Source organism: Passer montanus, unplaced genomic scaffold (genome assembly GCF_014805655.1).
Source record: "Passer montanus isolate IOZ18808 unplaced genomic scaffold, ASM1480565v1 scaffold108, whole genome shotgun sequence".
Taxonomy (NCBI): domain Eukaryota; kingdom Metazoa; phylum Chordata; class Aves; order Passeriformes; family Passeridae; genus Passer; species Passer montanus.
In genome coordinates, this window is record NW_024357392.1 from 857,622 (window position 1) to 882,183 (window position 24,562).

The 24,562-nt window shown below is 42.5% G+C and overlaps 1 protein-coding gene across 7 annotated transcripts in view; it reads right to left on the reverse strand.

The window, feature by feature from the left end:
- Positions 1 to 11,226: 11,226 nt before the first annotated feature.
- BBS12 (Bardet-Biedl syndrome 12) overlaps positions 11,227 to 24,562 on the reverse strand; it is a 74,969-nt gene continuing 61,633 nt past the window's right edge. For 4 of the 7 annotated variants that reach the window (XM_039722436.1, XM_039722410.1, XM_039722425.1 and 1 more), the window contains one exon: positions 20,984 to 24,525. In XM_039722436.1, the coding sequence (XP_039578370.1) occupies positions 22,380 to 24,509 (2,130 nt within the window). In that variant the 5' untranslated portion in view covers positions 24,510 to 24,525 and the 3' untranslated portion in view covers positions 20,984 to 22,379. Of the gene's footprint in view, positions 11,381 to 12,474; positions 20,615 to 20,983; positions 24,526 to 24,562 lie in introns of those variants that run through there. The other 3 variants (XR_005629035.1, XR_005629034.1, XM_039722452.1) reach the window with 3 other exon arrangements.

Consider the following 24,562-nt stretch of genomic DNA (forward strand, 5'->3'; position numbering starts at 1 on the left):
GAAGAGAAGATGAAGCTGAATTCAAGTAGATGAAGGGAAGGAGTGAAAATGTTATTTATAAAACCTCTAATAAGTTCTTTGAAAAACAAAAAAGCAATCTCAAAATGCTTAAAACCAAAAAAATTTTTCTAAAGGTTACACATCCATGGTTCCACTCAGCCACTCCTGGGACTTTACATTCCCTGCACACATGGCAGCCCTCACAGCTCTCAGCTGGATGCCCTGTCCCACAGCTGCAGAGTAGACCCCGCGCTTTACAGGACAGGGTCCTGGTATTTCTCAGAGTCTTTGGAGCCCTGATCTCCGTGAGGGGGCCAAACCCAGTGGTGGCAGGGTAGGTATGCCAAGCCAGCTTAAATTCCCTATCAAATGATCCTTTTGAAAAACAGTTTAATCCAGTGCACCAATAAAATTTGAGGGTTGAGAACTCTTTAGAAGCTTGTCACGGGGAATTGCGTATGTGGGGCCTACAACCAAAAGATAACAGAGCTGAAATGAAAGTGCTATTCCCCAAGCAATCTACACTCACCTCAAGGTCTGCCAACCTTCTATATTTTTTAATATATTTTCCTTTCTCTTCTTCAAATGGAAAACACGCCTGTTTTTTTTTCTCCACTCTACTTTCTTCTGCAGTCCAGCCTCTTAATATGGTCATTAATACTGCCCTTGAACATTGACTAAAGCGATTCTGGCAGTAGCATTTTCCTTTCTTGTGGCCTCTTCCACCACCCTTCCTCAAGTCAGATCTTCCACACAATCACACCCATATGGCTGCTTCCCCTCCACCCAGACCATCAATTATCCAACCCCTTCACAAGCCTTCTCTTGGCCTGTGTAAGACACTCCATGTTACAATGCCTTAGAGCCCACCTTCCTGCTACCTCCAAAGTACCTCTTAGAGACCTCTTCTCTAACCTGTTCCATTTGTGTGAACTGCTGCCATTCTCTGTTTGTTCTGCACTATTTTGTAACCAGCTACAATTTTTTCATAGAATCAGAGAACATCTCAAGCTGGAAGGGACCCACGGATCATCTGAGTCCAATTCCCTGTTCCTCACAGGAATGCCTTACCTCTTACAGAGAAAAAGGTGTTTTATTCCGTGCTGCTCTGACACACAGAGATCATACTAAACACAAGGCACTCATCTGCTCATCCAATCATCTCATTTATTCAGTATATAATTCTTAAATTTCTAGAGACTCTCAGCAAGAACATCTGGGAAAAAACTCCAGAGTAAACACAATTCAAACCTCAATTACGTTGTTAGTGTGGTTACAGGAAAACCCTGAAAAATCCAAGAGTAATTTTTGCGATATTTTAAATTAAGAATAAGAAATTCAGGTCAATCCATCAGTTTTTGGTTTTTAATCCAAGGCACAACAACTTTCCTGGCTTTCCAGCAGTTACTACTACAAATCCTGCCATATGATGAGCCCAGAAAATGTCAATCCCCTCTCGCAGAACCTGCTTTTCAAAGCCGTATGTCCTTGATAGTTTATCAGGATGACATCTCCAGTTTGCTCACACTGGAGTAATGAAAATAGTGTTTGAAAAGCACTTACTATAGAATTATAATCAAACAAACAAACAAAAAGCCCCTCACTTTTGACAAGCAATTAGAACTACAGGAAAGCAAAGACACCCAGGAATACTCAGGCTCATCCATCTTCTCACCATGAGGACACCTCAGCGGGTGGTTTGTGTCACTGTGGCGGCAGGGAACGCTTCCAGCTGCTGGAAATGGAACCTCAGCCCAGACCTCCACTCCACCACAGAGCTTCTCCACTCCCTGGGGTTCTTGGCTTCCCAACCCCTCTCTTTGGTGCATATCCAAGAAGCAATTAGCCAAAAAGAGATGGATAAGCTGTGTCCCTTCTGAAGCTGTTCCTGTGTTGTCTAGTGCTCAGCTAACAGTGGAAAAAATCATCCATCTCCCTTCTCCAGCACATACTGACACCAAAGGTCTCCCACAAATTCTCACACTCACTTGTCACAGGAAATCTAAAAAACTTGAAGTATATTAATTGCTTGAGTTTAAATTTGGGAGGAAGATTCCTGCCTTGTATGATGGAAACAAACAGCCACAAATCTGGCTATAACTGAATTTCCCTTCTAAATATTAGTTACTATAGAAAGAAACTCCAGTTTTTGCCCAGCTGCTTTTGTAGGTGCAGTTTTGAGGCAAAGTTTCTTAATGGATATTAAGTGCCTGGGAAAGTCTACTTGCCTGGTCACTCTTTTAAAAACACATGTAACAGAAGTTCATCTTTTCATTTACCATTCTGAAGACTTTAAGACCCTTAATCAATATTTCTTGTAAACAAAAGCTTATTTCTTCCCTCCTCTTTTTTTTTTTCTTTTTCTGCTGCAAACAGTAGAAAGACATTACATCAACAATAGAAAAAAAAATCTCCTCCCTATTACAAACCTCTTACAGTCTCCATTCCAGTTCAAAGTAGTACTTTATTCCTCTAAAGCACCAGTGGACACTTGTTTATGTCTTTCTAAATAAAAATTTCTCAATATATGCTTAATCTGAGAATGCCACAGATGGCCAGAACTTTGTTTTGGGTTGTCTCTACGAATGTTGGAAACACAACAGCCCAGCATGGCTGAAGATAAGAGAACAAACAATCCAGTGAGGTCTAAATTGGAAGTAAAACAAAATTTCTGTAGTCCAGAATAATTGCACTTGGAAAAAGATCTGAACTGTCTAGAAGCACTGGCAGCTGTTGCAGGTCTAAGAGATGGAGCAGTGACCTCAGCTTATGAGAAATGAGAAATAATGGCTTAAGTACAAATATTTATGGGGGTTAGAGTTTAGAATTAGCAAAATCACCCCTCTCCTTCTCTCCAATATACATACAAACATGTATACACACCCTCTCTCTCTGTATCCACATCACATAGAGCAATACATCTAAATTAGCAAAATTACTCCAGGCTAAGAAAAGAAACAATGTCAGTATAAAGATTGATGATATACATTAAAAATGAAAAAAAATCAAAAATACTTTGCAATCAAACATCATGAACTCAAACAATTTCAGTTAATATTGGATTTCAAAGAAATTCAGACTCATTGAGAGATTCCTTAATGGGAACAATCACATCTCTTTCTCATAGCATTGCATTGTAACCATAAGATCGTGGTTTAATTATTTATCTCTCCTGATCCCATGTCACTGGAAGGGTGGTAAAAAAATGTCCCAAGATAACTTGGCCCCTGCTCAGGACTCAAGACACATTTTGTTGTATTGCTACAGGGTAAAGCAATTGTTTTTGCACTGGAAGTGCTTGAACGCATGTTCAGAGATTAGAGGGAGATCTTTTTCCCTGTGTTTGGGGGAATATCAGTGTTTGTGGGGCAGATACAGCCAGTGCCTGCCTGTGTGGCTGTTGTCATTTCAGAAACCCATTATCCCATTTGATCAGAGCACACACAAATTGTTAGGAAGCAGATATTCACATAAACACAAAATAGTTAAGGTTGGGAAGCTCAAGCAAGGCTGCTTGCACCAAGTCTGCCTGCAATAATTATAACTCTAAATATTTCCACATCAACTACAAACCCCTCGCAAGTCACAAATGTCTCTTTCACTGTCTCTCCTAGCAAGTGATCATGAAATAGTGGAAGTTTTGTTATAGATTTGTCTTTCTCTTCTTTTAAATTAGATTCTTATAGAGGTCATAGAATTCATAACTTACACGTGGGCTAATTCTGCAGAATGTTCCATTATTCACAGGACTGCAGCTGGAAATAGAAATATAGGTGGAAGTGGGGAAAATACTCTTTCCATTCCCTGGTATGTTATAGTACAAAGCCAAAGTAACCTCATGGAGGAATACAGCAGACAGACTATTCCCAAGGAACAGCAGTTACCACATCATGCAGCTTTCATCATGTCACACTGAAGGGCAAGAAGAGATGAGATCAGCGGGACATTACAAAGAAAAAAATTGTTTTACTTCATCATGAATTTAATTTCTGCCACTTGCACAACCAAAATCTTGCTCTGCGTCATTTCTGTAGGATGTTATTAGCTGGCAGGTAGAAAACAGCAAGAATAAAGAAACAACCCCAAACCCCTCTCTCTTGGTAACAATCTGTGCTGATAGTATTCCAGAAGGAATGTCACAACTCTCCCATTTGTTTTCTCTTTGTTTCAGGACTGTTTCCATGGATCCCCAAACCTAGGCCCCACTGAAGGGTTCCCCAGAGCATAACACCCTGCAGCAGCAGGTCACAGACCAAACACCACATGCAGAACACAAAGAGAGTGCCAGTGGCACATTAAGTGAACACATTAAGCCCTTGCAAAGACCACTCCCTGTACAGGGTATGGGCACAGCAGCATCTGAGAAAGGAGAGACAAGCCCTGGAATGCCTTTGGAAATGCAAAGAAATTATGTGGTCCCTTGTGCTGCGTTAGCTTTTATTTCTAGGGAGGGAGAACTCTCCCAAATGAGCCTGAGGCAGTGTTCAGTGCTGGGGTGGATGCAGTTATTGCTCCACCACACCCCAATGCATCCATCCATGCACTGACCAGCTGGGGACAAACACGTTCTGCAATCCCCCCCTTTCTGAGCTAGGAAACCATCCCTATATGTCTTTAAGTTCACCATGACTGCATCCCCCACGATATCTGAAGTTACAAGTACTGTAAGTGCAACTGAAGCCAGCTGGCTCTTGTGAAATCTTGTTTGTTTCTTGGAGAGACCAGAGCTTAGCGCAGCTCTTCGTGGTGGTTAAAGGACTGTAATCCACTGTCCACATGCCAAAATGGAATCTGTTATCTGCCAGAAAATTACTTTCCCAACACTGCCCAGGCTATTATCTCAAAGCTGACCTGCAATCATTAACTTCCAAGCATCTGGGAGGTTAAATTGCTCAGTGTTTTGTCTCCTTTTATGCAAAAGCAATACTCATTACATAAGAACCACTAATTTATGTCCTTTTCCTCCTCAGGAAAAAACAGAGAATGAATGCCTGCGTAAGTCACGTTGTTATACCCTCATTACTTTTATCAAGTGCAGTCTTGATTGTTTTTCTCTGTAAAAGCTGAATTACCTGCTCCATGTGCCCCCAGCAAATGCTGAAGAGGAAGTTCACTCTGTCATTAATGTGGCCAGCTACTAACCTCTGCCTTGTTTAACTGCTGAACTCAAACTGCCATGAATTCCAGCCATCACATACTTCACATGGCATTTGGGAAGACTTTTCTAGGGAAAAACCTAGAAAGAATGTACCTTAAAAAGAATGATGAAGGTGCAAACTCCAAGCAACGGGGACCTAAGAGTGAAAGACGAGAGTTACGGGTGGGTGTCATTACAAGTCTGAATGTTTGCTCTGAAACCTTTGTGGGCTGTTCATGTTGTTGATCTAACACTCACAAATTCCCTACCCATCCCCTGTGGGGGCCGTCAGCTGACACCGGAGATAAAGCTGGGCCCACTGGCTTTGCCACAGGCCACAGTGACTCTGTGTCCCAAACAGAGAAAGGTTGTCCTCTGGGGCAGGTCGTCTGCTGTGTAGGAGTCCCCGTGTGCACATTATCAGGGGATGACAGTGTCTCCTGACAGCAGATGAAGGGAAAGGCTGTGTAATGCCAGACCCAGGAGTGAGAACCAGGAGGACACTGAAATAGGCACAGACTCATCTTCCTTTCTCTTGGCTGCCCCACCCTCCACCCCCAGCCTGTTTCGTCTCCTCATCCTTTGTCCCCACCCTGTTCTTTTCCCTTCCCCTGCTGTCAGGCACAGGTTCCTGGCCTGTTTCTAAATCTTTCCCCAGCTCCTCATGCCAAGCTCTGTCCTCTGGACTACTTTTGCTTTGTATCTCACTATGGCTCCTAGCCATGTGCTCCAGAGCTGTGTTTCCTTTCCCCAGTGCTTCTTAATCCCTGCCTCCTTTCTTGAAATTCAAAGCCCACGTTCTCCTTCCTCAGCCAATCCTCATAACCCTATAGTTTGTTTTTTCCATAGGCTCCTTCATTTTCCTTTCCCCTGGGACTTCCCCATCTCATGGTAGTTCCCAGCTCCCCATGTCACTCCTGGCAGGGTGGCAGTCTCCCTGAGTCCCATCAGACTGCCCATCACCTGCCTGCCACAAGTTACAAACCTCTTCAGAGGTCTTCTTCAGAGAAGGTACCATGGCATCGATTACCTCAGCAAGTGCAACCAATCCCAAACCCATACTTTGTCTAGGAGTGCTTCACTGCAAGGAAAAATAACAAAAATATACGTGCCAAACTTTATTGCCATAAGTATTGAGGGCTTATTCTGACTAATCGCATGCCTTGAGTCATTGCACCACAGCCAACAACTACCTTGGAAAAACAACAAAAAACTCAGCAAACAAGCAATGATAGAAGCCTTCCCCTCAAAGACCAGGAAATCAAAGTCATTGCAATTAACAATATTAATGAATTAACTGAAATCCAGGTGGCCAGACAGCATTTTTAATGCATCTGTTTGCATACACATATTATACATGCAAGGATGGATAGAACTCTGAAGTTTATTTTGTAAAATTCATCCTGGCCAAGATGAATGCTGGATTTTAGCTGTTATTTCCATTCACAATTGAATTGCAATGTTTTAGACAGATTAATCTCAGAGTTTTCATATTAAGATGACAGCTGTTTATGAATCAATTTATGGGCTTTGTCATCTAATGATTCATTTGTTTTAAAATGACCGAGCTAATATCGATGATTGCTTACACTGGAAATAGGAGTTACACATCCCATTTTACATCAGTTGCTCCTAGTCTGAAGTTGGCTTTTCCTTTGACTGCTTCCTTGCCCATTGTCGGGTTTGCCACTTTTGTGGCTGACGTGCACACAGAGACAAGGAGAGTCACTCTGAGCTATTGGCTGCTCTCCTGACATCAGTGTGTGGGTGCACAGCCAGGGTTAGTCACTGAGCCCAGCTGTGTGGGCCTGCAGGGAGCACCGTGTCATCTGTCACATCTGGGAGCACGCAGCGGCCGTGCGCACGCGGGGCTGTGCCGGGGCTGGGATCCCAGGGCAGCTGCAGCCTGCCAGAGCCTGGCTCCCGGGGCTCAGCTCCTGCAGCAGCTCCCTGGGAGTCCACACATGCTCAGAGGGTGCTGCCAAGGCAGGCCATGGAGCAGGCGCTGCTGGCCAAGCCCTGCTTGTATTAAGTAGCGCTTGTACAGTTCAGAGCCAACATCCTTCCTTGTTTTTACTGATGTAAAAAAAATTGCTCTGGGGTGATTTGAAGACCGGCAAGAAGAGAGTGGTTTTAAGGTTAACATTCCTTTAAGGTTTTTACTTCCCAGTGTCTTCCCTGGTCTCCCTGAAACTACCGTGATGCTGTAGCTGCTGTACCTAAAGCTGCTGTCCCTCAAAGCAGGAGAGGTGGGGACACCATGCCAAGGGAAAGGGTGGATGCAGTTAGCAGGGATTTCAATCCCCATGCAGAGTATGGAAGGAAGAACAGGATGTGCACAGGATACATCCCCAGGCTACCTCACCTACTTGGTTGGAAGTTATGGTAACATTACTTTTTACTCACACCCTTCAAATAGCATCTCTCACTGACTTCTTTGGCAGCCACCTCCAGATGGTATTTTTAGTGCACACAGATATCATATGAAGGTATTGAAATCTTTTTACCTACAGCACTTGTGCATTCCCAAGAAAAGTGTACAAGAGCCTTTATGGCCCTGCATCAAATGACCTCAACTCATGCTGAACAATTCCTGTAATTGTCACTAACAGGTCTCTTGTCATAATCCCACCACCACAATGTACAGTGACACCAGTGCCATGCCAACTACTTCATTTTTATCAAGGATATTTGTAGAGGTGACTTTCAAGGACAATAATTTCTTCCAGCTTCTTACAAGTAGCCCATAAGGCATCATTAGTTCATTAGTTGCTGAAGTTTGGCTCTTTTTTTTTTTTTTTTTTTTTTTACTATTTAGCTATTTATTTTCAGATTAAGAGTATGACCTCATGCACAAATTTATTATTGAACAGAGTTATTTTTATGGAACATTGGGTTTTTTCCTAGTGGCCAGTTTCACCACAGAGACATGAATGAGAATAAATACCTTTCCCAGCTGTGGCTGTGGAATGGAGAACAGAATGGAGCAGGAGAGAACTGTGATCTTTAGAAAACCAAAGGTTCAGAAATTCTGAAGGGGAAGAGGCTGAGTATAACCTGAGTACTGCCCAAAGAATTTACTTAGGGAAGTCAAAAAAATGCCTTTCATTATGTTTGTTTGCGGTTTTTTTTCTGTATGCACTAGAGCCAACCCTTTCCTGCTTTTCTCCATCTATATTGTGTGCTCTTTTCTGGTTTCTAGAAGATTCCATGCTCCATAAAGGCAAATAGATGAGACAGTTATAAACATCATAGCAAAACTCAGTAGCTCAGGGCAGAAGAGCAGGAAGAAGTGGCAAGTGCAATATAAGGAATGAGTTACTGCCAATGCATGTTTTCTCCAGAGCTGATAAGAAATAAAAAGTTAGGTTAATCATCTAATAAACCTGTGATTTTATTAAGCAATTAGTTCAGAACCAGCTGTTCTGAACCAACCTGATTCCACGTTTAGTGCAGCTTGGCCAGTGCCACTCGACGGCCAGACACACACAATCAGTGTCTCAGGAGTCAACTGGACCTATTTGGGAGCTCTGTTTGAAACTTTTTTCAAGCTTAGGGGATGCCGACAATTAAATTCCTGTCACTGGAGTTGTTAGCTGGACAACAGACCTTTTCTGTCATTCTTCACTACACTCTCACCTTCAGTACCCCGAGCATAAGCTTCTAGGGAAATTAATGTTTTAGGGTATCCCTATATTGCCTGCCATTTCCAACAGTTGATTCCCAGACATCTCCCATGCTGTCCAAATTAAGCACCAATAAAGCATCTCAGCACTCTGGAGTCAGTTCAGGCATCAACCCAAATCCCTTAAAAAGCTATTGGACTCTTTGAAGTGATGATGGCAGTCATTGTTTTTAAGGCATTTGGGTTCCCTGCCAGCTCTCACTAGAAGTCCTGGCTCCATGCATCACATGTGTGAAACTGCTTGGGTCTGGGACGTGCAGTAAGGACAACGGAGTAAAGATGTGACAGAAATAATGATGAAGTGATTTGTATTTAAAAAAAAGTAAAAAGCATAATTTTTAACTTTATCCAACTTTTTTTTTTAACAACTGTACTTTGCAGATGGAAGTCATTTTTTTGCAAAGAGGAAGGAAAAGAGGCCCTTGAAAATTATGAGAGGGTAAACAAATGCTTTTTGGCTGCCACATGCCCAAGACACAAGACCAAATTCCTAGGAAAAAAGCTGTAGCTTGTGTGTTGCTATATCCTGTGTTAGGAGCCAACAGAGGTGAATAGGTTTGGTTGTTAGGAAGAGTGAAGTGGGGTGCCTTTGTTCTTCCACTGAAATACAAAATAGATCGGCACTGAATAGCCTGTATTCTTATTTCAATTTTTTTACAGGAGCTTTGTGTACCATCTTCAAAAAAAGAAATTAGTTAATATTATGATGTTTGGATTACTCCCACAGAGGATAATTGAAAACACAATTACATTACCTCTCAGACACAAGTCTTGTTTCCAGGATGGTTACATGCAAGAAAGGCAAATGTAAGCATTGTAAGCAATGGGGATGAAGAGACTGGAACAAACTGTATGCAATTATCACAGGAGACTGGATGGAACTGGCCAGAATCCAGACGTGGTACAAAGGAGTGTGAACAAAGGAGTTGCATTTGCTTACCTCCTGTCTGAATCCAATCTATTGATTTTAGCATATGAAAAGCAGTGGTACTGGGAGGAATTTAGGTGTAATTCCTACTCTGTTGTGTGGAGCTGAACTCTCATTCATTTCAACCTACAAAAGATTGAGAACAGAATTTTTAAGAAATTCAAAGCAGAACAGGAGTAAAACAAAGCAGAGACAGGGCCCAGAGGTCTGATCCCAACCACTTTTAAAAGAAAACACAAATATTACTAAGATCTTTGCTATGAAACTTGAGTGGAATCAGGATTAAGGTTCTTGGCCACAAGAGAAAAATCACATGTAATAAAGTAACACTGCACTGTTCCAAAGGGGTATAAGAAAAATGTACTGGAGTGTGCTTCTGGTGTTAAAAGACAGGCCAACCAAAATTTGTTGGATGAAACTCCTCACAAATCAGCAGGAATATGAAGCTGTATTCAGCACAGCTCAGAGGAGGGTTACACATAACAAACAAGTGACGTTCCTGGTGAAATGCACTTTCACTGGAATGTATTTTATGATTTTCATAAATTTATTCAAATTAGGAATGAGCCCATTTTCTCTGACCATAAAGTGTAACCTCACAACATTACTTTTTGTTGCTTTTTCAAGGAATTTATTTGTCAGAAATGTTTGTAGACACAGCACCTGCTGCTAGCCTTTTCCCAGGAAGCAGCTGCCAGTAGGGCAAAGATACAGCCCTAACAGCTCATTTTTATCTCCCTTTGCTGCACAATTGCCCTTGTTGATCTTCAACTCCCAGCTGTTAGAGAAAGCAGAGATTTTTGACTCCAGGGACTGCAGCCACAGCCCATGGAAAGCAGAAGTGAGCAAAAGTCAATTTTGGTACACCCAACTACCTCCCCACAACAGTCAGACCTCATTTTTTCAGATGAGACACATCCCCGTCACGCCACTAAACAAAAATATTTTTTTTTAAGTGCATGACACAATGGAGGAAAGAGGTTAGTGCTGAGGATAAATTCCAAATGGTTGGGATGTTTTCCTAGACTGTCTCTTACGTAACCCCCAAAATTCAGCCTCCCAGCAGCCTGCTGGGAGCAGAGGGGAGTGGGCAGGGAGCTCATTGACAATACCAGGCACATGTGCACATACACACACAGCCACCACACACGAGGCAATGAGAATTAGCTAGTCCACTCCAAATGTCAGCCAATTTATGTAATATCCTTTTACTCAGCATTTCTTATTCACTGGAGGGGAAAAGAATCTCAATAATTTTGTCAGCAGTCTCTGGAGATCTAAAAATGGGGGAAGTCAGCTGTATTTATAGTGTCTCTCCAGTCATTGCTGTTGTTGTCTGCTTGACAGTCTGTACATCAACTAAATAACCAGTGAGCAAGCAGGTATTCTCTTCTTACAAACCACCAGTGGACTTGGTTTTAATAAGCTCTAATTGTTATTAAGAGCAGTTGTCATTTCAACTTGACTTACCATAACAGCTCTGGACTGCTGCTGCTGCTCATCTTTATCCCACGGGGCACAGAAGGCTTATTCCAGAAAGCTCTTTTCCAGGGAATGGTTTCTCAGATGGTGGAAAGCCAGGAAGCACAGATCAGATGACAGCAGTGTGGGACTTCCTGATTTAACACACCTAGGGCATGAGGGAAGAGGTGAGAAGTGGAAGTATGGAGATTAACAGACTGGATAGAAAGAATGGCAATTATTTCCCATACAACCTCTCTGTGAAAGAAACACACTGGTGGTAATTACAATCAGAAACAGAAGTTTTTGTGACCAAAGTAAAGCTTACAATCAAACAGAATTCTGAAATTAAATAATCTCCCTTCAGAGGTATTGAAAAATCTAAGAAAAATCTAAGGTTGAAGTTCCAGAACTAAGTAAAGAAATTCACAGTGAAATGCATGGTTTTTATTTCTGCAACAGGAAAAACAAGGGAAAAACAAAACACTGGATCAGGAAACAAAGAAGCTTGAATTTTTACATTTATTGCAGTACTTGTGTTTATCAAGGACATTTTCATTGGTTTCAAATGTTCAAAGGAAACTCTGGTGGGCCTTCCCTTAAAAGCCATTGGTTTATGCTCCTCTTCAAAGCAGAAAATTCATTTTTTCCTATTCCAAACATTTTAATAACTGTTTATTTATTTAGAATTATATATACAAGGTAGAGAATTTTTCTTTTTGTTTAAATTAGGAAGGTTCCAAAAACTGTATTGTGTTTGATGTACTCTTTTGTGCCTGACAAGTCAAACCATTTTCTTGCAGCTACTTTCAACTTTCCTGAAGAAAAAAAAAGTTTATTTAGTCTCAGGATTAATCTGATCTTCATGGAGAAATTTTTCTGGAGATTTTTGTTTCATTACAGTTATCTTCAGTTCTTAGGAATACTTCTGGTTTCAATGGAGAGGAAACCATCTATTTAACAGACGGATCTAACCTCTAAAACTGAGGGTAACACTTTTCTGGGAAAGGCAGGGCATGCCTAGAAAAAAAGAGTCTTGTTTAAATGACAAAATTGTTCAGCAATAATTTTAAATATTGTGTCATCATCCATTTCATTTATTTACAGAATTCTTCTACTGGCTTTTCTTTTTCCAGGACTAAAGTTTCCATTTGTTCCCCTTGCAAATACAGCAGTAAATGATAACATAAGTTGTCATCACAAATACTTAGATGATTTTGCTGAAAACATTTTAACCTCAAGTGTGCCCCAAGAGCCATCAGATCCAGTCTGACTAAAGCCAGAAAAATGTTCCTTTAGATAAAAGCAAGAAATAAGAACATATTGGAGAGTGTGTCCTAGTTAAGTGTAAAATGATTATGTCTCAACATAAAATGGCCCTTTATTTCAATGAATCCAGTTGCTATGAGCTGAATAAGCCATCTCCTGGAACAAGAGGCACGTTTCTATATGCCATGAACACAGAATGTCATTACCTGCCATTATGTCAGAGCTCTAAAAAACATAGCAAGCTCCACACTTGCTCTGAATCCTCCTGAACTCAGTCTCTTGAGTGAAACATGGATTTGAGCAATGCCCCATGAGGTGCTCCCTCCAAAAAACCCCACCTGTGGAGGGCATGCAGACTCCCCAGACCTTGCAGTTTGCAGGAGGATAGGTGGTAATTTCTAGAACTGAGATTAATATCATCCTCTACCACAAAGAAAGAAGCAGAATTCATTTTTATTTTCAATGTGGAATTTGTTTTAGAGATGTTCAATTTGTAATTATATCATGCTGGCTGAATGCTTGTGTTGTGGCACTCTTCCCAGGGATCCTTGTGGATGCAGCTTTTAACAATTTCTTTCTGTTTCACAGATGGTTTGTATTTGCCTTTTGCTTTATTTATTATTTTTTTAAGAACACTAATTGCAAGATTTAAAAATGAAAACTAAGAGCAATAATGACAATGGAACAGTTTTAGGCTTCAGGTGGTAACTTGTCTCCAAAATTTCTTGTGGAACAGAGCTGCTTCAGATTACTGCAAAGGCTGCAACATAACACTGATCTCCAATTATGGTTTGAAATTTCAGCAATATGTAATTAATGCCCTCAGAATTATGTCTGAGCAGGTCACACAGTTCTCACAGGTATCCCTATTATCAACTGCAGCCAACCTCTGCTAATCAACTCATGAAAAAAACCCAAAGCAAACAGCAACAAAAAATGGATTTGTGATATTCTCCAGGCAGGTTTTCCAGACTCCAGATAACAGCAGGAAGGGGGTCCCAGCCACAGCTGCTGCTATGCCCCAGGGAAGCTCTCCCTTCGTGCCCTTCATTCCCAGTGACATTTCTTTGATGGGACTGCTAAGTCCTGATTGATTGCAGCAAATCACAAGCAGCCCTAGTTCTCAGAAGCAAACACTGGGCTCTTGATACCAAATATTCCGTATTTGAGGATGTTGTGGAGCTTGGCTTTAAGCCCCTCACTTTCCTGCCAATTTCAAATGTGATTCAAATCTCAGTTAATTTTCTCATCTGTTACAGTCATTCTCACAGGACTTTGTTAGAAGCAGAATACAGAGGGGATTGTAAGAAAATTAACTGGGAGAATTTCTAGAGCTGGCACCTCCAGAAGGATTTAAGAGGCCAAATCAGATGATGAGGCCATCATCTTAATATTAATCCCTTCCTTCCACGCACATTTTTTACCCCTATGAAGAATTCTCTCTTGCCTAGACTGTAAATACAAAAAGCTACTCACGCAGGGACAACCTCCACTGCAGAGGATGTGCTGTTTGACTGCTCTGTCATTGATGAACAGGAAATTACCAGCTAATAAAAGATGGTGACACAGCAAAACAATCCAAGAATAAATCCTAGACCACTTGTGGCTCCTTCCCAGTAAGTTAAATTTCAGTGGAATTTTCACTGCTGTTCTCATCTGACCACAAAGAGAAAGTCAGGCCGTAATCAGCAGCGATTTTAAGGCAAATAAAAAGAAGTAAATAAATGCCACAAGGAATCCTTCTCAGGCTGCTGGCAACAGCACAGCTACAAAATTAGCCTCTGCTTGGGACACTCAAACAGATGGGTGTCACCCAGGTGGAACAGATGACACATTAAACAACAGACAGTCTCTCACTCCATCATATTTGACCCCAAAATGACAAAGCTCATATTTAAGGAACAAATTACCCTGATCTGTTAGGCATACTATTCTAAGTCATCCATGTGCATTTAGAAACCCAGGTACAGAACAGATTGTGTGATGCAAGGGCTTTATCTTCACTGAATTAACCTACAGGCATTACAGAAAGATAAGCCTGTAGCTGAGCTTCCTACACAAAACAAAACCTTTTTGCCCTGTCTGCAAAGCAAGTATTTTGTTGTAAAAATACCAAGAGGAGGGAAGATCACAGTTAGCTCCATTCCAAACAAAAACACGAATCTGTACACTGCACTTTATTTGTCCATTGTAAGATTTGCTGTACAGCACAGACAGGCCCCAGAGGATAAGGGACATTTTAAACACAGCTGGATCAGGTCAGGTAGAACTGAATTTGAGCCCTGTGGAATTCCTGAGATGTCGAGCCAGGTAACCCTCAATAGCTAGAGATGATTGGTGGCTTTACAGCTTGAATATTTCAAAGAGAATGTTTTCCATCAATATCACAAGAGGGAAACAAGCAAGACCAAAATAATGTCTCACAGCTTTTATTTTGGGTATGAATCAACTGGTCTAAAGGAAATAGTTCTTTGACTGGGAGCGTGGAAGAGTTCAGGGATACAGTATGTATTTTTAAAGGAAAACCTAATACACATGTTTGGAAAGGAAAAGGACAAGACTTAAGCTGCTGGCAGTATTTGCAGACATCCCCAGACATTTTGAATGGAGGTATTCTTCTGGGGGTTTTCACCTTGTCTGAAGGTTTTGTACTTGTTCCAGGTCTTACACTGTTTATTATATTTTATAAAGTCAAGTTATTCTTTCCTACTGCACTGCTAACTAGAACATTACTCTTGCTAATTTTGGGGACTCAAAAGCAAACAGACCAGAGGAAGAGGCAGACAGATGAAAGCACAATTCTAAAAAGCATTTTAAGTTTCCACTTAAAAAAATAAACCACAACCAAAACAACCCCAACTAAACCAAAGAGGAGAAGGAAGGACTTTCCTCTAACCTGCAGCAATAAAGTCTGTCAATTTTTCGCTTGCAATATTAAAACCATTGCTACAAATCTGCCTGACCCAGCACTGCACCAGCAATACAGAAAATGAGACAAGGAGCAACTTCCAACACTTTTGTCAGACCAAGACAAACAGACACTCAACCCTGGAGATGAATATTAAAGCCACAAATAAAGAGATGGCTTGCAAAGGAAACAATGGCAGATTATGGGGAATTATTTCAAAGATATGTTAAAAAGAATTAGTGAAACTCCAACCCCTCACACAAATACTGTGGTCTCACTTCATTTCCCAGGCATTTGAAAAGACAACATTCCTTCCATCCTGCCAGCTTGGACGTAGAGGAACCGTTCTGCTCCTCTGAGTTTGCACTGTGTGTTGGAGGACTACTCAGAGCTCTGCTTGGCACATTATAACTGCTGTGGTTTAATCTTCACCCTGCATTCCAAAATAGAGCTACTGTGTTCATTGTCAAAGTCTACTATTACTCTCCAAGAGCTACTCTGATATTATCCCTATGGAGTTCAGACTTGTGAGAATTGTGTATGGCAAGTGAGAAGGCTTTTAGAGAAATTCCATCAGCTTCATCAGCTTTGCAAATCAAGGAAATTTCTTTTGAGGTGAAGAAACTGTATCTTTGGTGACATCAAACATTCATTCATTCCTAAACAATTCTGACTCCTGATCATTATCCAAGGCCTCCTTTTGTTACATACCATATGGACAGAGTAAAGAGTTTCTTCTCTACAGAGTTTGCGGTTTTAAGATAAGAAACAGATGGACAGACCTGGATATGCCTGTTTAGAAAGCTGACTGTTCTTCCTGAGTGACATTCCCTGCAGGAGGCATCCCTTCACCTAGGGATGAGCTGGGCTTCTAAACCTCATCAAATTCTTCTGTGGATAGCATGGCTCAACCTATTGCATCTCTGAAGGAAATATTCTCCATGTCATCCCTAACCAATGGTTATTGCTTCCAGAGCTTATTAGACATTCATCTGAGAGAGAGTGGCTTTTAATGAAGGTTCCACTCCACATCATTTGCAGTCTTCAGTTTTGCATTTCCTCCTACTAAGAATTATCCAAAAGCCACCCTTTGCCAGAATTTTGAAGAAGGACAATCATGGTTTTGCAAAATTCAGTTTGTCAGGGACTGATCCCCAAAACCACGGAAACTTCACTGATGTTTTTAATGAGAAAGGGATCGGTCCCTGTATTAATTCAGGACCCAAGTGTGATTTCTCCTTTCCCTCCAGTCTCCTGAGAATAACATATCTGGGAAATTTCATCTTGTCACACACGCACATCAGCAAAACCATCTGGGAATTCCCATTCAAGGTGAGCAAACACAGTTAATTCAAACACAGTTAATTCAAGCAGGACCTCGTGGCACAGACAAAACTCTTTTAAATCAGCTCCTGTATTTTTGGAAGGCCTTTCTTCAGCACTTTAATAATAAGTCTGTTCAATAATGAGATGTGAACAAACAAGAGACACTGGATTTCCTCCAGCTTCTCCTGGCCTTGAAACTTCTCTCTTCTTCCACAGTTTTATGGGCCTTATGAATGGCTGTGAGAGGAATCTGGGAAGCTGGAGGTCCTCCTCAAGCTCTGCTGGGAAACAGTCCCAAGTATCCAGCACTGGAGCTGAGATGTGAGAGCAGTTCCCAAATTAGCCACAGTAATTCTGTGTACAGCAATGACTGCTCTGACATTTGGCAATTCTCAGTGCTTTTTTACAGCACTGCTCTTGTGTTTGAGATGTCAATTACAAGCCTGAATAATTGCACAGCCAGGGTCACAATAAATGGCCATTTTTCAAGTTAACTGCCTGGTACTTCAGATAAACAAAGAGAGATTTGGGCTTCAGCTCCAGAAAAGCTCCCTTACTGCCACTGACATCTGAGTTTCCTGGCTTCTGGCAGCCATGAGCAACACTGTCCCAGCTGAACAGCTCCAGAAAGCACCAGAATTTGGGTGGGATGGTTGGGGGGGTTATTTAAACAGTGCTCACATAAACCAAGAGATGAAGGGCACTGAGAGGTACTGAGCAATGATTGCCCCTTACCGTGAGCAAGGAATACTCAGGGAGCTGGAATAATGTTATATTAGCAGGGCTTTGCCAGTTAATTAACCTGATCTAATCAATATTATCTGTATTGCTGCAGATGTACCAGTTAATTTTCATCAGTGTAGGGAATCAAAGACATACTGATGTGGAATTACCCATGTGGAATTGTGCTCACTTCCCCTAAAACTGGTACAGGCGTGTCTTGGAGCTGTGACTCACAGGTAGAACTGCAAATGCAGGGAGCAGCAGATGGAATACAGGAATTAATACCCCAAACAAGACACAATTTCTTTCAGTTTACTGCAGGGATCCTTTTCTACAAGGCTCTTTTGAAAAAAAACCAAAACAATTACTGATAATAGGTAGCCATTCTAACAAAGGAGGTTTTTGGATGGTTTTCTTTGACATAAACAGGAGGTGAATCAGTTCAATCAGTTCAGAGTTGTATGACTATGTTGTAAATTAATGCTGCTGATTGAGAAAGTGCTCTGCTCTAGAATGTGTGAATATATGTACATATATAAATAAAATTTATTTTATACAGCTCCTGTGGGGCGATTCTGGCTCTCCAGTCCTAACGAATAAAGTTTTTGTTGTTTGGTTTTGTTTTGTTTTTAAGCGTAGTCAGTGAAAGCAGTGACTCAAATCATACCTTGGAAATAAGTAAGTTCACCAACTGTGTTATTTTTAGTCATCCCTCCAAATCTGCAATGCTGGTTAAATATTTGGTCTCACAACACAGTGGACAACAGTTGTGAATAGCACCAAACCCCATTCTACTGATTTCAGCTGGAATAAAACACAGTCAAGGCAAATCTTCCCATTACTTCTAAATCAAAACTGCATGCTATCTTTGCTACTCCTGCAATAATGAAAAAATAATCCTATTGTTTGGAGTAGCACTTGCTCCCCAAGGAAAGAATTCCTTTTGAACTAAACAGTTTTTTGTTTTGAATCTCTGCTAGGCAGGGAAACCAAATACAGCCCTTGGTTTCTCTCCTGTCTCATGAGCTCTTTCACCATCTGTGCATGATCATGGCCCAGCCTTTCCTTCCAGCCTCTGAGAAAGACTCCTCCCAAACACCATGGGAACACATGGCTGTCTCACCATGGGAACACATGGCTGCTGGGAACTCCAGGTTTGATTGCATGTGACATGAAGCCACTCCACAGGGGTCATGAAGGGCCTGATGCAGAAGGAGAAACTGGGGAATACTCTCTCCTTCCATTCTTCATCTCTGCCCCAAACTGCCCTTGTCCCTATAATTTTCAGGGATGCAATGCAACAAGCTGAATCCCAGTACTCACAGCAAACCAGCATCGAAATCAGCAGAAGCACAACTGTGGGTGCCTTTCAAAAATCTACAGAAATGGGTATTATGAGAGAATAAACAGGTAGGAAGCCAAAACACACAGAGGGGTGTGTTCTTTTTTTCCTCCCACTATTCAGTATCAACCCCAGTCTCTGGTTTGTGCATGCACCTGAGCTGTTCTCCCTCTTCTCTAACCTGGGCTGGAATCATTCCTGTGGACATTAGTTCTTGGAGCAACATTATCTGTAAAGAAAAAGCCCTTTAAGACCATGGATCTATTCATGCTTGGTTAGAAAAAAGGTCTTGGTCCTGCAGCTTTGCAATAAATGGTTAATTAATGCAATGATGCTGGTGGCAGATGGAGGAGTTAAATTTGTAGTTTTTTGATTTTTCCAAATTATGTCATACAAACTATGCTGTGACTGTGCTGGTGTGGAATTATCTCAAAAGGATTGCTGATCTACAGAGAGAGGGATAAAACTGGGTAAAACAAATCTTCAGGCTTATAATGGGTCTCTGTTACCTCCAGAAATGCCTGTTGTTCACAGCAGTCCTGGCAATTCAGCTGGTTCCAGAACAGCAAGTCCATCCTTGAAGCAGCAGCTCAGCCGCATTTGAGTTTGGCATTTTCATGTAACGGGGAGTTTACACTGGAGTTTTATAGAGATTACACACAAAAAGATACAAAAAAAACCCCAAACAGTTACAAGACATTTCATTCACTTGATACCTGGTGATGTTGGTTGAGCTCCTGTAGATGTTCGTTATGGGAAGCCAAGGTGCTTTGCATGGAAGAAGGTCAGTTCTTCCCCTTCTTCAGAATGATTTTTTGCTGGCAGTGTGACTGATGGGATGACTCAGGCATGCCAGTCGCCTCATCCTTGTGAGCAGAGCTAAAAATCTCTTGTCACTCCATAACTTTTCTCCTAGATTCTACTGCCCTCTCCAACTCTCTCTTCTAAAAAAAAGGAAAACGTTCTCCTAATTTCTCCATCAGCCCTGGTCTAGGGTATCTAAGGGAGTTCAGTGCAAACAAACAGTCTAACAGTTTTCTCCTCACCTTCCCACAGTCGCTGCTTTGCCTGCCTGGGGAGCACTGTAGGCACACACAGTCTCCTACATTTCCCAGCTCACATTTTCAGCACACCTGGTAGCAGACAAACTCTCAGGTGCCTCCTGACAGCCACTGATCACTGGGCAGAATTTGCAGGTGGCTGTGTCCTCCAGGCTGGCTCAGCTTGGGACAAGAGTTGCTATGAATTAGGAGACCTCTACTACATTTCAGGAAATCCTCAATGTGCAGAGGCCTAACATTTTGTTTTATAGAGAGAAATATCAAATACAATGCCATCAGCCCCAAACAGAAGGTGGAGTAAGATGAGAATGACAATACTGGGATGCAATGGAGAAACCAGGCACCTGACTGGGACTTGGTTCCAGCGGGGAGCAAGATGTGCCAACTCCAGAAATCTCAGCCATTTCCCAATTTCCCAAGCACATCACATGTGAAAGCTTAGCTCTGCCATCACACCATGCTCTACACAAACAGCCTTTGTGTCCAGAGGAGGAGCCTCTGCCTGGCAGGAGCTGGAATTGCCTGTGGCAGATGTTGAAATCATTTCTGTGCCGAGCGCCATGGCACACAGGCCCAGGATCTCCACTCCATGGTGCAGAGAGTTTTAGGAGATCTGAGGCTGAGGGAGCCACACCAGTATGCTGTATTCCAAATTGCAGGAGAGGATGCCTTAAGGAGAGCTTGCATGGTAATCTTCTGTGCATATCAGACAGAATTTTAAGTAACCCAGGATACAGGATGTACCTAGTTTATAAATGGTTCCATTTCGTTGGCCTGTAGAAAAACAGGCATTAATTAATCCAAATGTAACATCTGACAGCTTTTTTGAAAACCTCTTGTCCTGGTTTGGCATCACAACATTTAAATATATCATTATGTGCTTTTCAAAAGCCTGATTGGAAAAATTACATCATTTTGGACTTTCTCAACATTTGGTGCGTCAGCTCCCAGTGTCTAAGAGTCTCATAAATAGATGTTGGACCACCTCAATACAATTCCTGTCTGCAGATTTTCCATAACACGCTTCACTCTATTATTCAAATAAAGTCCAAGTGGATCTTTCCCTGGGAACAGGGGTTATGCAATGCTCAGCACAGGAGGCTCAAGAAAAACAGTGTAAAGCCAAACATGAGCTGCAAACGCTTGCAGAGCAGCAGAGTCTGTTTATATTTATTTATATGTTGTGTTTCCATTTCATTCTCACTTAACAGCCCCCAGCTCCTTTTGTCTCTTTTGATCTACCAGACTCTTTCTCACAGCTTGGTACATCAAGAGTGCAGCCCAGCAGCTACACATTAAATTGCCAACCTTTTAATAATGAAAATAATAATTGTAAGATGATCAAAACTGTAATCTAATGAGATCCTTATGCTGCTCAGAACTACTGTTCCAAATTAAAATTATAAGCCCCTATAGTATGTTGCCAAAATCCATCAAATTCTGGGATCTGACAGAAAACTAGAATATTTTAGTTTCAGGTCAGAGATGTAACATTATTTTAATACAGATACCCCAAATAAGTATCTAAACCTTATTTGTGGATGAATTTCATTATCTGTGCTGCCAGCCATGAGCATTTTAATGAGAAAGTTCTTGAATGCAAGGATCCTCTTTAGCATCACCATTTCCATTCGTTTTCCATTCTATTTTCACCAGACTGGTGAGACATTTCACTTTTAGTGTGACTCAGAATGCCAAGTTCAGAAAAAAAATATCTCCATAGTTACACACCTCTCTCTTGCAATGAAGTGCCAGCTCTCCAGTGCCCAGCTTTCAAACTGCCAGTGCTGTAACACAGCAAAAATGCTGTGCCTCAGTCATCAGGAGAGATTCGTTCCCAGTTGTTAGCCAGCACCTAAAACTTACAGCAACATTTTCCTCTCTGCAGGGACAGCTGAAAGACCCCATGGAAATTATCTAAAAATCCAGTTGGCAATGTAAAAGAAAATTTTGTGCAGAGATGCATCCAGTCTGTAATACCAAAAGGAAGGATTCAGCCTGAATTGGTCAAAACCAGAGAAATTCCAGAGGGTCTACACCAGAAAATCAGAGATGTATGGACCACATAAATATGCAAGAATAGAATCTATTCTTTCAACTTCTCAGTGTAAAATGTAACACTCACATTATTTCAAGTTTAACTCTTCTGTTTGCAATATACAGAAATTAAGAACAAGGTATTAATTAAGAAATAATTACAGAATATTCTTTCATTTAACACAAGTACAGCAATGTAATGTAAGAGATCTCCACCTTTCTTCAGAAGACATTAGGGGGCATCCATACAGGCAATACCATTAGCTAGAAATGCATGGCCTGGGTTAGAGATAAACCCACAATGTTTTTTTGTTTGTTATTTAATTCTCATTCCTAGAAATAAGAAATTACCTTGTGACTGTCTCTCATTCTGACTTCTGCTGTTACATTCTAAAGTCACAATCACATCTCACTGATTGCTTTATAAAGACATGTAGATTGCACCCAGGCTTCTCCCAGGGACTTACAAATTTGACTCATGGACTTACAAATCCTCAAAATCCTATAAAAACATAAATTCGCTTGACACAGGTGAGTTCAGGATCTGATTCCCTCTGGGGCCTGTGATAATTTCGGCATCAGTTTGAAGCACCAGCAGCACCAGGTCCAGAGCTCTCCTCCACGCCTCTGTCTTGGCTGCAACGTTATCACAAACCTTTAAATCTGTGACCTGGTCAGGGAAGGGCTCATAGCCACTCCTGAGCAATCCACCTCTCCTAAACTCTTCCAAAATGTAAGCTGAGGGAGAGCCACAAGCCGCTGCTTTCTGGAGGTGATGATCCACGGATGCAGCTGCTTCCAGCTCCGAGCCGGCCTTTGCAGTGTTACACAGGAGCACGGAGAGGTACCGCTTCCAGCCGCTGGCCAGTGCCTGGAGCACAATGGATTTATACTCTGCCAGCCAGGGAATGGGAAGTTCTCTCACAGCTCTGTCGCTTCCCGGTCGCCCGGGCTGCTCTGCGAGCGCCTGGATGTGACTGAGGCACAAGAGCTCCACTGCACCGCCCCCAGGGAAAACCTTCCCGTCCTTTAGAGCGTGATGGAGTCGATAGAGCAAAGCCCAGAACTGGTCCTCGAGGAGCTGCGCCTTGGAGGGCAGGGCGGTGGTGAGCACGGCCGTGAGCAGGGCGATGCCCCCCGCGCTGATCCGCGCCGGCAGCAGCTCAGCCAGATCCACAGCGCGCCCATCGCTGCTCTCCCACAGCTCCGCCCAGGCCCCGTTGCCGACGGAGGAAGCGTTCAGCTGGCTCAGGTACGTCACCGCCTGGGCACCAGTGGCTGCCCCGAAGGCACGCAGCACATCCCGAGCCACATAGCCAATTGCCAATATCCTGCCGGCGATGCACCTTTCCATGAAGTTTTTGCACACGTTTCCCTTGACCAAAACCAGGTTTACTTCAAAGCTCATCAGAATATCCGACATTCTGCTTAGCCACACATCTCCTGCCCTGCCTCCCTGTGGATTGGGACGCTCCAAAATGGTCCTTACGTTAGGTGGTCTGTTAAAACCTAAGTGTCGGTACCCTTCCGCGAGGTCACCGTCCACCAGCAGAACCCGGAGGGGTTTGTCGGCAAAGTGTTTGATGACTGCGGCTTGCTCCGGTGACACCAATGTGACAAAGCCTGGGGAGACACAGGAATAGCTCTCGGGCAGCCCCAGCACACAGCACGTCACAATCTCTGCGATATTAACCTGGGCAGAGCCACTGCGCTCTGCTCTCTCTTGCTGATAAGCAGCAATGCTTTGTAGCAGCTTCACGCTGGTCTGGTTTCCGTGGCTCAGAGCCACTGCCAGGTGTCCTAAACCACAAGATCCACACAGATCTGCTGATGGTCCTGAAAGGTGTCCCTGAACGTGACCGTGCTGACTCGCAAAAGGGCTTTTCCCTAGAGTGCTGAAGTGCCTGCTGTGGGTTAACTTCCGTGCGAGGCAGCTGGAAGCAGTAACACCACTTCCAGACAGCGCAGATGAACTTCTGTCACCCACTGCCTTGACAACAGAAGCCACTGAACCAATGCCAGCCAAGGGTGAAACCAGGAACTTGTTAAAATTACAATCATCTCCTTGATGGGAACAAGAATTTATTGGAATTACCTCCTCTGTTGCAGAATGATCTCTCTGAAAACACAGCAAATTCCAAGGATTTGTAAGACCGTCCCATCCAGCTTGGCCAGTTTTGCTTTCAAAAGCCTTTGGCCTATCTCTGCTAGAACACAGCTCTTTGTTTACGTGGTGTATTGGCATTTGAAGACACTGGACTCTCTCACAGCAGGAGTCCAACCCCTCAGACATCACAGACACTATAGCTGGAACAGGAACGTTCTGCTGGAGGCACTCCAGCACAGCACTGCTCCATGCTCCAACCAGGAACAACAGGGTACTCACCCCCGTCTTAAACTCCTTGTTCTGAGCCTGAATGGTTTCGTTAAGAAGCTGTCCAGCAGCACTTGTCAAATCCAAACTTTCCATCAGCCTAACAGCAGAACAAATCAATGTGCTCTGGTTGGTGATGTCATCCACAATGAATTTATGTGATTTCATTGGCCCCAGGAATGTTCTCCCAGTGGATGCTAAGGCTGAGAGCTGCTGGAGTCCAATGTGTCTCCTGGCATTCACATCGCTGAAAGCCATGGGCAGTGGGCAGCATCTGTGAACAGATGACAAATTACTGCCCCATCCTCACA